This window comes from Canis lupus, chromosome 19 (genome assembly GCF_048164855.1).
Source record: "Canis lupus baileyi chromosome 19, mCanLup2.hap1, whole genome shotgun sequence".
Classification (NCBI taxonomy): domain Eukaryota; kingdom Metazoa; phylum Chordata; class Mammalia; order Carnivora; family Canidae; genus Canis; species Canis lupus.
In genome coordinates, this window is record NC_132856.1 from 42279439 (window position 1) to 42292608 (window position 13170).

At 48.8% G+C, this 13170-nt stretch overlaps 1 protein-coding gene and 1 long non-coding RNA gene across 4 annotated transcripts; one reads left to right on the forward strand and one right to left on the reverse strand.

Moving 5' to 3' along the window:
- Window positions 1-791: 791 nt before the first annotated feature.
- Window positions 792-3548, reverse strand: LOC140610367 (uncharacterized). Its single transcript, XR_012012047.1, has 4 exons — window positions 3169-3548; window positions 3034-3089; window positions 2864-2951; window positions 792-1002 (listed from the first exon to the last, which is right to left on the reverse strand). It is a non-coding gene; the product is annotated as an uncharacterized lncRNA (long non-coding RNA).
- On the forward strand, window positions 3161-11802 carry CCDC51 (coiled-coil domain containing 51). Of its 3 annotated transcripts, XM_072786346.1 has the most exons (5): window positions 3308-3403; window positions 5307-7035; window positions 8799-9118; window positions 10103-10267; window positions 10811-11802. In XM_072786346.1, the coding sequence occupies exons 3-5, from the start codon at window positions 8807-8809 to the stop codon at window positions 11564-11566; spliced, it is 1233 nt and encodes a 410-aa protein (XP_072642447.1). In that variant the 5' UTR covers window positions 3308-3403; window positions 5307-7035; window positions 8799-8806; the 3' UTR covers window positions 11567-11802. The 3 variants fall into 3 exon arrangements, with proteins under 3 accessions (XP_072642449.1, XP_072642447.1, XP_072642448.1); XM_072786348.1 differs by lacking the exon at window positions 5307-7035 and having other exon boundaries at window positions 3161-3403; XM_072786347.1 differs by lacking the exons at window positions 5307-7035; window positions 8799-9118 and having other exon boundaries at window positions 3311-3403.
- Window positions 11803-13170: the final 1368 nt, after the last annotated feature.

The following is a 13170-nucleotide window of genomic DNA, read 5'->3' on the forward strand; positions in this document are numbered from 1 at the left end:
TAGCAAGGGCCTTTTTGAAGCCCTAGAGTAAATGCAGACCTGGGGGGTTTCAGAGTAAGCTTGGTTCTTAGAAACTTTCAGGCTGAGTGAAGTAAGTCAATTGGAGAAGGACAAACATATGTTCTCATTCATTTGGGGAATATAAATAATAGTGAAAGGGAATATAAGGGAAGGGAGAAGAAATGTGTGGGAAATAACAGAAATGGAGACAGAACATAAAGACTCCTAACTCCGGGAAACGAACTAGGGGTGGTGGAAGGGGAGGAGGGCGGGGGGTGGGGGTGAATGGGTGACGGGCACTGGGGGGGGGGCACTTGACAGGATGAGCACTGGGTGTTCTTCTGTATGTTGGTAAATTGAACACCATTAAAAAATAAATTTATTAAAAAAAAAGAAACTTTCAGGAATCCCTCTCCTTTCCTGTTTTTTTATTCCCTTTATAATGCATATAGGATGTATTAATGTTGCTCCTCTCCCATAACAAATTCCTTGACAACAGGAATTGCTCTTTGGTACACATGCAGCATGCACTTAATGGATTCCTGGCATGAAAGATGAACAATTCCATTTACAACAAATGGCAATGTGGAGGTCTTAATAGAGACCTTTTAGCCTCATGTAATATATTCCATCAGGTATACAATGAATTTGTTTAATTCCAGGTGACAGTTCAGTACAGAACAAAGACTGAAGAGCACATGTTGGCAGGATTCTGGGCTAGGTTTACTCTGACCTCATAACTAAGGTAGAAATGACTGAGTGACGAGAAATAAAGAGAATATGAGCCACTGTATGATTGATTCTTTTATTATTTTTTTTTTACAAAAGTTTATTCTTAATGTACAACAGGATCTAAGACAACACTTCATCCCAGCTATAGGTGGCAACAGATGCTATGATAGGGAATCCAGATGTTTAAGCAGGAATGGAATTAAGGATCATCACTGCCTCAGGCACAAGGAACAGCTTACTTTTTGCCAGATTTCTTAATTCCACCTGTGGCTGCAAAAGGAAAAAAGCGTCTCAGCTAAAGAAAAATATACTCCTTATGGTATAGTGCCAGGGGCCTGATATGCATATGTCAGTTCTTGTGCTTGACATTTCTTTTTATACAAACATGCACAGAGCTTTACCAACAGTCCATTCTGGGTAGTATTTGGATGAAGATGAGGCATGAGCATGAATACTGGCTGTGCACTGGCCTAAATCTACAGCTAAGTATTTTATATACTGGCTCATTTAATCCTCATCCTCTCATCAACCCATTTTACAGATAATGAAGTCTTAGCGATAGGTGTTGTTTAAAGTTATAAACTGGTCTGTGACAAAGCCAAGATTCCACCATGGGTAGTCTGACATCCAAGACCACATTCTCAACTGCCACATCATATCATATTATGATCCCGGGGTGTGAAGGACTCATTATCTTTATTTTATTCAATTTACATTTGACCATATATGTGGCACATAGTAGATAACTTAATAGTTACAAAATTAAATATGTCTAACACAGTAATAAAGATCTTCTATGTCTTAACAAAATAAACCTTTAAAAAATGAGACCTGTAGTATATATACAATGGAGTACTACTCCACCATCAAAAAAATGAAATCTTGCCATTTGCAATGACATGGATGGAACTAGAGGATATTATGCTAAGTGAAATAAGTCCATCAGAGAAAGACCATTACCATATGATTTTATTCATATGTGGGATTTAATAAAACAGGATCAGAAGGGAAGAGAGGAAAAAACAAAACAAGATGAAATCAGAGAGGGGGACAAACCATAAGGGACTCTTAATCATAGGCAACAAACAGGGTTGCTGGAGGGGAGGAGTGTGGGGAGATGGTGTAACTGGGTGGTGGACATTAAGGAGGGCACTTGATGTAACGAGCACTAGGTGTTATATTAAGACTGATGAATCACTGATCTCTACTTCTGAAACTAATATATGTAAATTAATTGAATATAAATGAAAAAGAATCTTAATGAAATCTTCAATGAAAAACAAGTAATACAGGATTTCCCTAAAGATTGACCTTGTCCCTATACACAATCACAGATTAAAGGAAGGTACAAAATACCTTACGATCCAAAAGGGAATCTGAATAACTAGAATCTCAGGACTGTGAATCAAATCAAACCCAGTGAGATAAAAGTCTTGGGAAGCCCTGGATGACCCTCCCACCATCCCAGCCTCTACCAGCCCCAGTGTGGCTCACAGTGATCCCACAGGGTGGGCACAAATAACTAGAAGAAATTGTTCATTAGTTTGATAAATGTAAATAGCATCTAAGAAGCACAGAAAAGTATTCGGGCTGTTGGGCTTGAGAAATCTTTTGGTATGAAACCAACTCTTCCTACATAAAGAAAAGAGGCAGAATGGTGGATTAGATTAAAACAGCATATATCGCAATAGCACATTAAGAAGACTGGACTTTATCTTTTAGTCTAGGCGCACCCAGAAGTGAAGACAGGATGCAAACTAGTTTACTGGAGTTAGCAATACGAGTGGTTAAGTAGAGAAATGTTATGAGCAAAAAAGCAGCACTGAAATACGAACTTGGAGCAAGAAATAGTGGACTATATTTGGAAAACTCAACTCTACGAATTTGTGCATAAAATACAGGAATTTCGGTGTTTCCCATTTCTGCCGCTTCCCTAAAGAAGGCTGTCTGGGACGAAAGAGACTTCATTTCCGAGTTGCTTTGACTGCCGCCCCTTCCCGCTGGGGCGAATCCAAGCCTGGCGAGGGGGGCAGTCAGCCGTAGCGGACGCGAGGACCCGGACCTCACCCAGGACCAGATTGATGCTCAGAACGCTTGCCCGGCTTGAGCGCTCTACTTGGCCCTCACTTACCCAGAGGTCCCTTCCCCGCGGCCTTCGCTTTTAGTTCCTCGAGTTTCTTCTGCTCCTCCTTCTGTTTCTGCTTGAATGCCTTATCTTCCTAGGGAGAGGCAGACGGGGTTCACTCCAGGCAGATTTCCCAGTCCCTCCGCACCCGCCCACGCCTCCGCGCTCGCCCTCACCTCGTCCATCTCCTTGGCCTGTTTCTTGGGCTGCTTCAGGGGCTTTTTCTTGCCACCTGTGGGGGACACAAGCATGCTCAATTCAGTCCCCGCGGGGTCCTGTCCCTCTAAGCCCCATCAACCGCAAACACTCACCTTCGCGGCCGGACATGGCGCCTGCCGCCCCTTCCCCAGACCCTGCCACCGGAAGCGGAGCTCTCCTTCCCACCCCCTGCGCCTATACCTCCACGCGGGGCCTCTGATTGGCTGCTAGTCAGGAAGTTGCGCTCGCGCTGCCGGAAGCAGCTCTGGGGGCGGGCGTTAAGGGGTCAGAGATCTACTGAGTGGCGGGCGCTCGGTTTGGGTTGCGGCTTCTGCGCTGGGGCGCCAGGTACGAGGGGAGGGTCGGCTTGCCAGGGGAGCGTCCGGAAGCCAGGAGGGGTGCTTAACCGGAAGGCGCTATGCCTGGGACCGTGCATGGGGAAAGCACGAGAGAAGGGCGCGTGTGCAGAGGCCTTGAAGTTCTACGCGTTCCTGGAACCCAGGAAAGCGCGCATGGGTCAAGGGAGATGTGAAGGAGGTGACAGAAATATGGACCAGGGCTAGATCACCTGGTCCTAAAGTTTCGGAGGCCACTGGAAGGAATCTGGATTTTATAAAGCCGGGCTGTGACTTTTTGCAAAATTCTGTTTATTCATTTAATCCATTCTTGTTGAGTATATACTATATACAGAGTATTACAGGCACTGAGGCGGCCGTGAACAAAACAATGCCTGCGCAGGCAGAGCTGACATTCTGGTGGGTGAGATACCCCATTAGCAAAGTACATAAGTGAAATACACATCGCAGGTCATGGGATACGTGCTTGGAGAAAAAGAAAGCAAAGTGACTGGGATGGAAATGCATGACAGTGACACTTGAGCAGGACCTGGAAAAGATAAGGAAAGAAGCAATGCAAATAGCCAGTAGCTGGTGTGAAGGTCCGGCTGTGGGGATAGCCTAGTGTGTTCCAACAACATCAAGAAAGTCCATTCATGGTAATTACCTGAACGATGAGTTAGCTAGCTTTATTGTGGTAAATGTTTAGTAACATATACATGTATATATGTATCGAGTGTATCAAATCATCATGTTGTGTATCTTATACTTACACAGTGATATGAATCATTTGTATGTCAACAAAGCTGTGTTGGGAGGAAGGTCCATATGATTGGAGCAGAGTGAGAAGGGTATGCTAGTGGAAGATGAGGTGAGAAAAGAATGAGAGCCAGGACAGGGATGCCCTGTAGACCATGGAAAAAAATTTGGCTTTTTACATTGTGAGAAATGAGGAATCATTGCAGAGAGAGACATGGTTTGGCTTGTTTTTTTGTTTTTTAAGATTTTATTTATTTATTCATGAGAGACACAGAGAGAGAGAAGCAGGCTCCACCCAGGAAGTCCGATGCAGGACTCCATCCCGGGACTCCAGGACCACGCCCTGAGCACGGAAGGCAAGCGCTAAACCGCTGAGCCACCCAGGGATCCCAGGCCTGTGTTTTGAAAGGACCACTGGCTGCTTTGTTGACCATAGCTGTAGTGGTTAGAGTAAAAGCATGGAGACCTGGTCAGAAGGCTCTTATGGTAATAGATATTAGTCATTGGGACCAGGTGGTAGCAGTGGCAGGGGTAAGAGAAGGAGGGATTTTAGTTTTAGAAAGGAAGTAGCATTTGGTGATGAGTTGGATATGAGATGGAAGAGAAACCAAGGAGTCAGGGATAATTTGAGGGTTTTGGTCTGATTTGGACTTGCAGTTTCCATCAACCAAGATGGAAAAGGCAAGTAGGGGAGTGAGGTTAAGATCCCCATTAATCTTCTAACCAGATATGTGGATTGAGCAGTTGGGTAAATGAATCTGGAATCTATGGGAGAGGGCTGGGCTAGAAAAATCAGAGTGTAGTTGATTGTTTTTTAAAGTAATGGTTCTGGGACACCTGGGTGACTCAGCGGTTGAGCGTTTGCCTACGGCCCAGAGCGTGATCCTGGAGTCCCAGGATCGAGTCCCACATCGGGCTCCCTGCATGGAGCCTGCTTTTCCCTCTGCCTGTGTCTCTGCTTCTGGGTGTGTGTGTGTGTGTGTGTGTGTGTCTTGTGAATAAATAAATAAAATCTTTAAAAAAAAGTAATAGTTTTATTGAGATAACAATTTACATACCATACAATTCACTTATGTAATGTGTACAACTCAGCGTTTTTAGTATATTTCCAGTGTTGTTCAACCATCAGTATAATTAATTTTATAACATTTCTGTAGATGTCTTTTAAAGCCATGGAGCTGAATAAGAAAGAAGTCTAAGGACCTTGCCCTGCAGCCCTCTATGTGGAGAGAGGTTCAGGAGATGAATGGGAACTGGAAGCCAAGTGTAGAAGGCATTTGAAGGAGGTAGCACAAGGCATAGGCTACTGATAGGGCAAGTAAGGGGAGGACTGAGAACTGGATTTAGCAATGTGGAAGTGACCTGGACAAGAGCATTTCCGATGGCATTGTGGTTGTGAGGGCCAGATCAGAGAGGGTTCAAGAGAGAATGAAAGAAGAGGAACTGGAGACCGCGAGTACAGACAATCTGTCAAAGAGTTTGGCTGTACAGAGGGGCAGAGAAGTGGGGATGTTGCTGGAGGGATGTCTGATCAATTAGTGAGCAGTGTCAGGTGGGGAGAGCAAAGGGACCTGGGGCACAGCTTGGGCTTCCTAGAGCATGAATTCTTCATTCTGAAGAACAAGAGAGAATGTGGAAATTGGACAGATACTGGCAGGCAGGAAGGTATGATAGGAGTTTATAGAAGTTGTCTTCCAATTTTTAAATATTTTCTTAGGGAAAAATGAAGCAAGCTGTGAGTGAGGAAGAGGTACAAGTGATGGAGGTTCATGGGATGGAAAGTTGATAGGAGATGATCATCAGGATAGAATGAGAGAATGGATTTGGAGGGGCAGGGTTCTGAATGTGGCCCTCAAGACCATCTTAATATGGTCTCTGTTTACCTCTTCCACCTCTCTTCTGTCCTCTCTCCTTCCTTCTGCTGTTTTATAGCTGCACTCGCTGCCTTTCAGGTTGTGGATGGCCCCGAGTGCATCTCTACTTTGCCCCCTCTGCCAGGAACACTTGCCCTGTGCTGACCAACGGCTTGTGAGATGTTTGAGTGATGAGGGGCTGAGAGTCAGGCTGAGTGGGAGCTGGGTGGTTGAGAGGAGGGACTGGAATAGAGAAACAACCTGAGTCATTTCTTCACACAGCAAAGTCTGTTGTCACTAAGCTTGTGTTCTGGTGAGGGGTCTGGCAATGTAAAGAAGGCAAATATGTGCCTGATGGAGAAAAATAAAGCTGATGGCCCAGGAAGGGATGGTCAAGAAAGGCCTTGCCATGAGCCAAGACCGAGCTAAGACATAGAATTCTGTCAGGATGAGCTGACTGGAGCTGCAGAGGAAGAGTGGTCCAGGTGGAGGAAGTAGCAGGGTTGGCTTCACATGTTTGGGTGCCTATAGTGGGGGATAGGGGCAGAGAAGAGGAAAGGGATGACGGTCCAGGGGACCCGGCCTTGTTGACCACTGGCGGGCCTGGTGTTTGTGGCAGCGAGATGGGAGCTGTCGAGGGTTCTGAACCAAGGAATGCAAAATGATGAGTTGATAGAGCCTTGGGTTGTGAAGAATGGCTCCGAATGGCAGGGAGGAAGCAAGGACTGGGGAGGATGCTGTTGTCACTGCCAGGGATGGGTGACCTTCTTGGCTTCCAAGAGTGGTTGGCTAATAGAGGAGGAGCTGGGGAAGGAGGCTGAGAAGGTGGGAGGAAGCCAAGATTGGAAAGTGACTTCAAAGAAAAGGGTGGTGAAAGCTGCAGAGATTTGGAGAAGAAATCTGAGAAGCATCTGCTGGATCTAGCAAGGTGGAAGTTTTGCGGGGCCTCCAGGAGAGCAACCTTGTGGTGGAGTGGGATCAAGATAGAATGAGGGCTGAGGAAGTAATGACAGCCAAGGCGGACACTTTTCTGGTGAGTGTTTCTGAAAAGGAGAGGGCTGTCATTGGCTGGGCTGCAAGTCTGTGTGCTTTGCTTTGATGCAGTGTACACCTGTAGGATTGTTGTGGGGTCACAGTTCAGTGCAATGGGTGCTGACATTGAGACCTGGGAAGCTAGCTTGATCCCTGGGTTACAGATATTGTATGCCTTCTTGGGCTTATGAATGGGGCCCTGGAGTTCAGGTGTGGGACCAGCTTGGAACCAGTGTTATAGAAATGTTCCCCTCTGTGGCTCTCAGCTCGGACCCACTTTGGGCAGGAGGCAGGTCCCTGCCCAACCAACTTTGTTTCCTAGAGGGTCTGAGCTTCTCCAAGCACAGCATAAGGGGGAGGAGGTGGGGATGCTCTAAGATGGGCTCTATTATATCCAGAAGCCCCTTTCTTCATCACCAGAACTCCTCCAGTCAGGCTTCCTGTCCCCAGCTCCCTCTGCTTTTCTCTCTGGCCTGGTTATTTGGCCACCAGGTGTCACTCTGACAGCCAGAGTCAGTACTTGAGGGCTTGTGTGTATGTGGGGGAGTGTAGGGAGGTTGGCCAGAGGAGGGAGTGCTGGCCCAGGTTTGCCGGGAGCATGGTCACTGGCCCTATCTTGGGGTCCTCAGAGTCCCTGCTGATCTTGGGCTCAGACAAGGTCTGACTGGGTAATAGCAGTCTCCTTGTGCTGTTTAGGTAACAAGAAGTGGGTGGTGTTGTGGCCCAAGCATCAAAGCAAGGTTGAAAAGGGAAAGATTAAAGAAACCTAACCTGTAGAGCATGACTAAGGTTGGAGAGGCTGGGGGGGTGCCAACGGGGTCGGTGGTTGGAAGCTTATGGAAGGTCAGAAGATCTCGAGATGGGACTAGGAGCCTGGACAGTCTAGGCTCAGAGCGCAGAGGAGAGGTGCTCGTGTGAATCTAAGAAAAGCCGTCCTCTGTAAAGAGATCCGGACGTTTTGTTTCCTTTTTCTCCTGTGATTGTCTTCTCAGAGGACAGCTGAGGAGGGAATTTTCTGCCTTGGGACATAAACGACCTTTGGCCTTAAATATACGTATAACTGCTTCCTCAGTGCTGCAGCAGCCCTCAGAGTCCAGGCAGTTGGTTCTGATGGTCTCTTACAGAAATCTTTCCCCAAGGTTGCCTTGGTTCCACTCCTGATTTCCCCAGGAGTTTTTATGAATCTTTGTGGGGCTTTGTCAGCATGGGCACAACTCAAGTTTGAGAATTTTCTTTGATGTTGTCAGAAAACCTGGTACCAGGATTCTCATCCAAGTCCCAAGAGACCTGGGGGACATGGGAAAGGTGGAATGGGAAGGTCTGGTGGCATTGTGGAGGGAGGTGGAAGGCATGGTCTTTCTGTCTTTCTTTTTTTTTAAAGATTTTATTTATTCATGAGAGACACAGAGAGACAGAGACATAGGCAGAGGGAGAAGTAGGCTCCCTGCTTGGATCCTGATGTGGAGTCAGTCCCAGGACTCCAGGATCACGCCCTGAGCCAAAGGCAGATGCTCAACCACTGAGCCACCCAGGCACCCAAGGCATGGTCCCCTAAATATGTTCTTCCCTGAGCTGTCTGGGGGCATCCAGGGGAAGTCTGACTACAGCGGCTGCAGTCTCCAGGCATAGCAGGGTAGCGCTCAGTCTGGACTTCTTCATGGGAATTAGTTCAGAACTGTCCCTAGACCTTAAAACCTGACTTATGCCCAGCTTTTCTCAGCTCTGCGCTGATTTGTCTGGCATTCCCCACCCCCACCCCAACAGGTCTCCTGATGACAGGGCACAGCACCGCGTTTACCATGCAGCACATCGTGGGTGTACCCCACGTGTTGGTGCGGAGGGGCCTCCTTGGAAGGGACCTCTTTATGACCAGGACTCTCTGCAGCCCAGGCCCTAGCCAGCCCAGAGAGAAAAGACCTCAGGAGGTGGCCCTGGGGCTGTATCATCGCCTCACAGCTCTGGGAAGAGCCCTGGGGCACGACATTCGGCAGCGAGCGTCCTCCACAGCCACAACTTGGTGGGACAGATATGAAGAGTTTGTTGGACTCAATGAGGTTCGAGAGGCCCAGGGAAACGTGACTGAGGTGAGGAGGGAAGTCGGGGTGGTTGGCCCTGCCTTCTGAGTTGGGAAATGTGGCCTGGATGCTCCTGCCAAATATTCAGTAGCCACATGATGCTGGGAAGCCATGCCCAGATTTGCCTTTTCTTGAACAAATACTATTAGCAGAGGGATCTGACTCATTTCTCATGTGATAGTCTGGATTTGGTAGTACTGGGGTGATGATCTCTGTGTAACTGTGCCCACCTACCTGAGAACAGGTTTCTGTGTACTGAGCAGTCCATTGTGTTAGGCCAGTGAACACTTCCTACATTGACCCTTTGGGGTTGGTGAGAGTCTTAGAGTGTCCTCAAAGTCCCGAGTATAATTAAAATAGCCCCTGTGAAGGTAGAGGCACAGGGCTAGGACAGCATCATAGGTGCGGTAGAAAGAGCTGCCCGTGGCTGTGAAGCCTTTGGTGGCAACGGCAATGCAGTCTGTCATCTCTTTTCCTACTCCTGCCTAGCGCAGACCAGGCTGGTGAGGTGGCAAGAACCTGGGGTTCAGAGGGGGATTTTGAGGCACAGTGCCATCTCTCCCCTTGGAGGTGGTGATCTTGGCTGAGCTGCCCTTTCTGGGTCTGTAAAATGGAGGCCATAGCAATACCTCTGGTGGCATTGTTTTGAGATGTAGCTAAGGTAATGTGAAACAGCTTAGGAACCTTGGTTCCTCTTTGTGGTTTGTATCAGACTAGAATTGGCTGGGTTTTGTATATAGCATTAGCTATTTCCCAGTTTCTCAGTTTCTCAGGGGCAAATTATTTCTACCTGAATGGATAAATCTGATGGTTCTGATGGGTGCGGCCTGGGGCTGCACTTTGAGGATTGCCCGGATTTTGTGTCTGAGGGAATCTTTTCCACTCTTTGCACTGACACTGCACTCACCTTAGCCACAGCCTCGTTGGGAATGGAGCTGAACCTGTGTGGGCTTTGAAGGGAAAGGCAGACTGCCTCCATTGTTCTCTCTGTAGGCAGAGAAAGTATTTATGGTGGCTCGAGGGCTTGTCCGAGAGGCTCGAGAAGACTTGGAAGTTCACCAGGCCAAGCTGAAGGAGGTGAGGGACCGCTTGGACCGCATCTCCAGAGAGGATAACCAATACCTAGAACTGGCTACGCTGGAGCACCGAATGCTGCAGGTAGGCACCTCATGAGACAGCCCTTTCTCACTGGACAGGGACCTTAGCCCACCTGGTCAGGGAAAGGCAAGTTGGGAACCATCACTGGCTGGTGGTCAGAGATCTGGTGAGGAGGTAAACCAGAAGGTACACTGGGCCCCAGGCTTCCAGAGCCTATCCACCCACTTCCTCCTGTTGTATGGAGGTCAGCAGTCCAGGGCAATATGATCTGAGTCCCAGATTGCTGAGGAAGGAGCTTCATGGAGAGGGTACTGGCCCAGAGAGGGCCAGATACTTCCCTTTGATGGATTAATTCTGTAGTCATTAGTGCATGTCTGAGCAGACCCAGAAATGCTTGGGTAGAAGGTAGTACAGCTCATCTTGACCCCCCCAATTCCTTTGCTCCCTGTCCTGACTGGGCATACTCTGCCTTCATTCATTCAGCGGGTTAATGGAGCACGTAGGCTTTGCCAGGTGTGAGGAGGCTGAGCCCCAGGGACATCTGCTGGTGGCTGCAGCTGCAGGGCCACATTGCTGCTGTGTAATGCAGCTTTGCCTTTGCAGGAGGAGAAGAGGCTTCGGGCAACCTATCAGCATGCTGAAGACTCTGAGCGAGAGAAGTTCTCCCTCTTCTCTGCAGCTGTGCGAGAAAGTCATGAGAAGGAGCGCACTCGAGCTGAGAGGACCAAGAACTGGTCCCTCATTGGGTCAGTCCTGGGGGCCCTGATTGGTGTTGCTGGCTCCACCTACGTGAACCGTGTCCGGCTGCAGGAGCTGAAGGCATTGCTTTTAGAGGCACAGAAGGGTCCTGCTAGCCTCCAGGAGGCCATCCGAGAACAGGCATCCTCCTACTCCCTCCAGCAGAGGGACCTCCACGACCTCATGGTGGACCTAAGGGGCCTGGTACAAGCTGGGCCCAGGCAGAGCTCTGGAGCCCAGGCAGGTACTTCTCCCACCCGAGACAGAGACACTGATGTCCTTTCAGCTGCTTTGAAGGAGCAGCTCAGCCATTCCAGGCAGGTCCATTCCTGTCTAGAGGGTTTACGAGAGCGACTTGATGGCTTGGAAAAGACTTTCAGCCAAACAGCTGAGGTGGTTCAGCTTGCAAAGGCTGCAGCACATCCAGGCCTGGTGGAGCAAGCAAATGGGGCTCTGCCTGGCTCCTTGCTGGAACAGGGGAGCATGATCCTGGCACTGTCGGACATGGAGCAGAGGCTAGAAGCCCAGGTCAACAGGAACACCATCTACAGCACGCTGGTCACCTCTATGACATTTGTGGCTGCACTACCTATACTCTACATGCTGTTCAGGCCCAGTTAGCCCCTGACCCTCCTCCAAAGGGTCTGAGGGTATAGGTGTGGATATGGATTTAGTTAGAGAATCCCAACAATGAAGTGAGCCTTTGGGGTGCACCCAGCCTCAGCCTGAGGCTGAGCACCGTCTGTGTGGCTCACTGGTAGGCATACTTTGCTTTTTAGAAAATACTCATTTACATTAATTATCAAAACTTTGTGCTGATGTCCAATTAAAATATCTTTGGGTTTGTGTTACTTAAAGTAATTTACATCAGAGTTTTTCTTGTTGAAGACTGAGATTTGGGACTTGAGGGTTGGACCTAGAATTATGGTTATCATCGCCCCCTTTAGTTTCTCACTCCTCTTGGTCTTGTCCTCAGTTCAGGACCATGTTGGATGTACTTCCCCTTGAGGCCTGGGTTTTTGTTTGGATTGCCTGGCCTGGCCTTTGCTTGCCTGACTCTCCGTCTCGTGTCAGATAGCCAGGGAGTTCCAGTGAGTGGAACCTAGCCTGCACACTACTGACCATAGTGACTGCCTTGTTTCTGCCTTGTTACTTTCTCTGCCAGGGTGGGGAGAACCTTCTGGTTCTAACACTGGAGGGATGATCAGAAGAGAGCAGGGAAGAAGGATCAGGGGAATGGTTGATAAATATTGCTGGGGATGTAATTATAGAGATTGGGTCCCTGTGCAGAGAGCTTTGGGCAGCCTTAGTATGCCCCTAGAGTTAGGTGTCCTTCCATACACAGACTAAGGACAGCCTGTACAGGCAGGGGCAAAGCTCATCCCATCAACAGTGTAAAGTAAATGGCAATGATGGGGAGGGGCCTCCCAGAGGTGAGAGGTGCAGTGGGGGATCCTGGGGTGGACTGCCTGGAAAGGGATTTCCTTTTTCAGAGAACAGCAACCTTTGACCTCCTGAGTAAATGGCCATGAGTGGCCTGGTATGTCCTTGAGTAAACAGGAACAGCCAGGAGCACTCTGTACTCTCTGCGGGTCTGGAAAAGCCACTCCTCTGAGAGCATGTGGAGGTATGTAGGATCTGTGGGGAGGGGCTTCTGTGGGCTGGGACTTGTTTGCCTGGGCCTGTGTAGAACCCACTCTCAGCAGGGGCCTGTGGAGCCAGTAGGGTTTCCCATGAGATGCCCTCTCTCCTTGGAGCCTGTTATCAGGCTTGGGCTGTGTTCACAGTCCAAGTGTGGTCCCATGGGTTCTGTGATCTGGGTGCCTGGTTCCTTGGTCATTGGTCACTCTATTTTTGACCTTGTTTCTTTGTGTAATGGTTCCTCAGGATGGTGTGGGATGTTCACCCTCCTGATGGGGTACGAGATGCCACATCTGTGTACAGATGAGGGGAACTGTGGGGTTTGGAAGTCCTGTGTCCCTCTTTGGGATGAGGTAGGTCCTAAAGAGTGTGCACTTGAGTGAATGAGTTTGAGGAGGGGAGGATTCCAGACATGTGGGAGAGGCCCCCCACAGGCTGCGCAGGCAAGAGAGCCAACTGGGCTGAGGTGGGTGGTGGGTGTGGAGGAGTGGTGGAGCATAAGTTAGAAAATGAGGTGGAGGGCCTGGTTTCTCTAATGACGGAAGCCAGGAATAAGGGAACTGGGGAGGCAGGGCCATGCCAAC

Excerpts from the sequence above, each read along its gene's own strand:
- CCDC51 (XM_072786348.1), top strand. The coding sequence starts at position 8,807 with ATGACAGGGCACAGCACCGCGTTTACCATGCAGCACATCGTGGGTGTA. Across the intron at positions 9,119-10,102 it reads CCCAGGGAAACGTGACTGAG|GCAGAGAAAGTATTTATGGT; the intron begins GTGAGGAGGGAA and ends TTCTCTCTGTAG. Across the intron at positions 10,268-10,810 it reads TGGAGCACCGAATGCTGCAG|GAGGAGAAGAGGCTTCGGGC; the intron begins GTAGGCACCTCA and ends TTGCCTTTGCAG.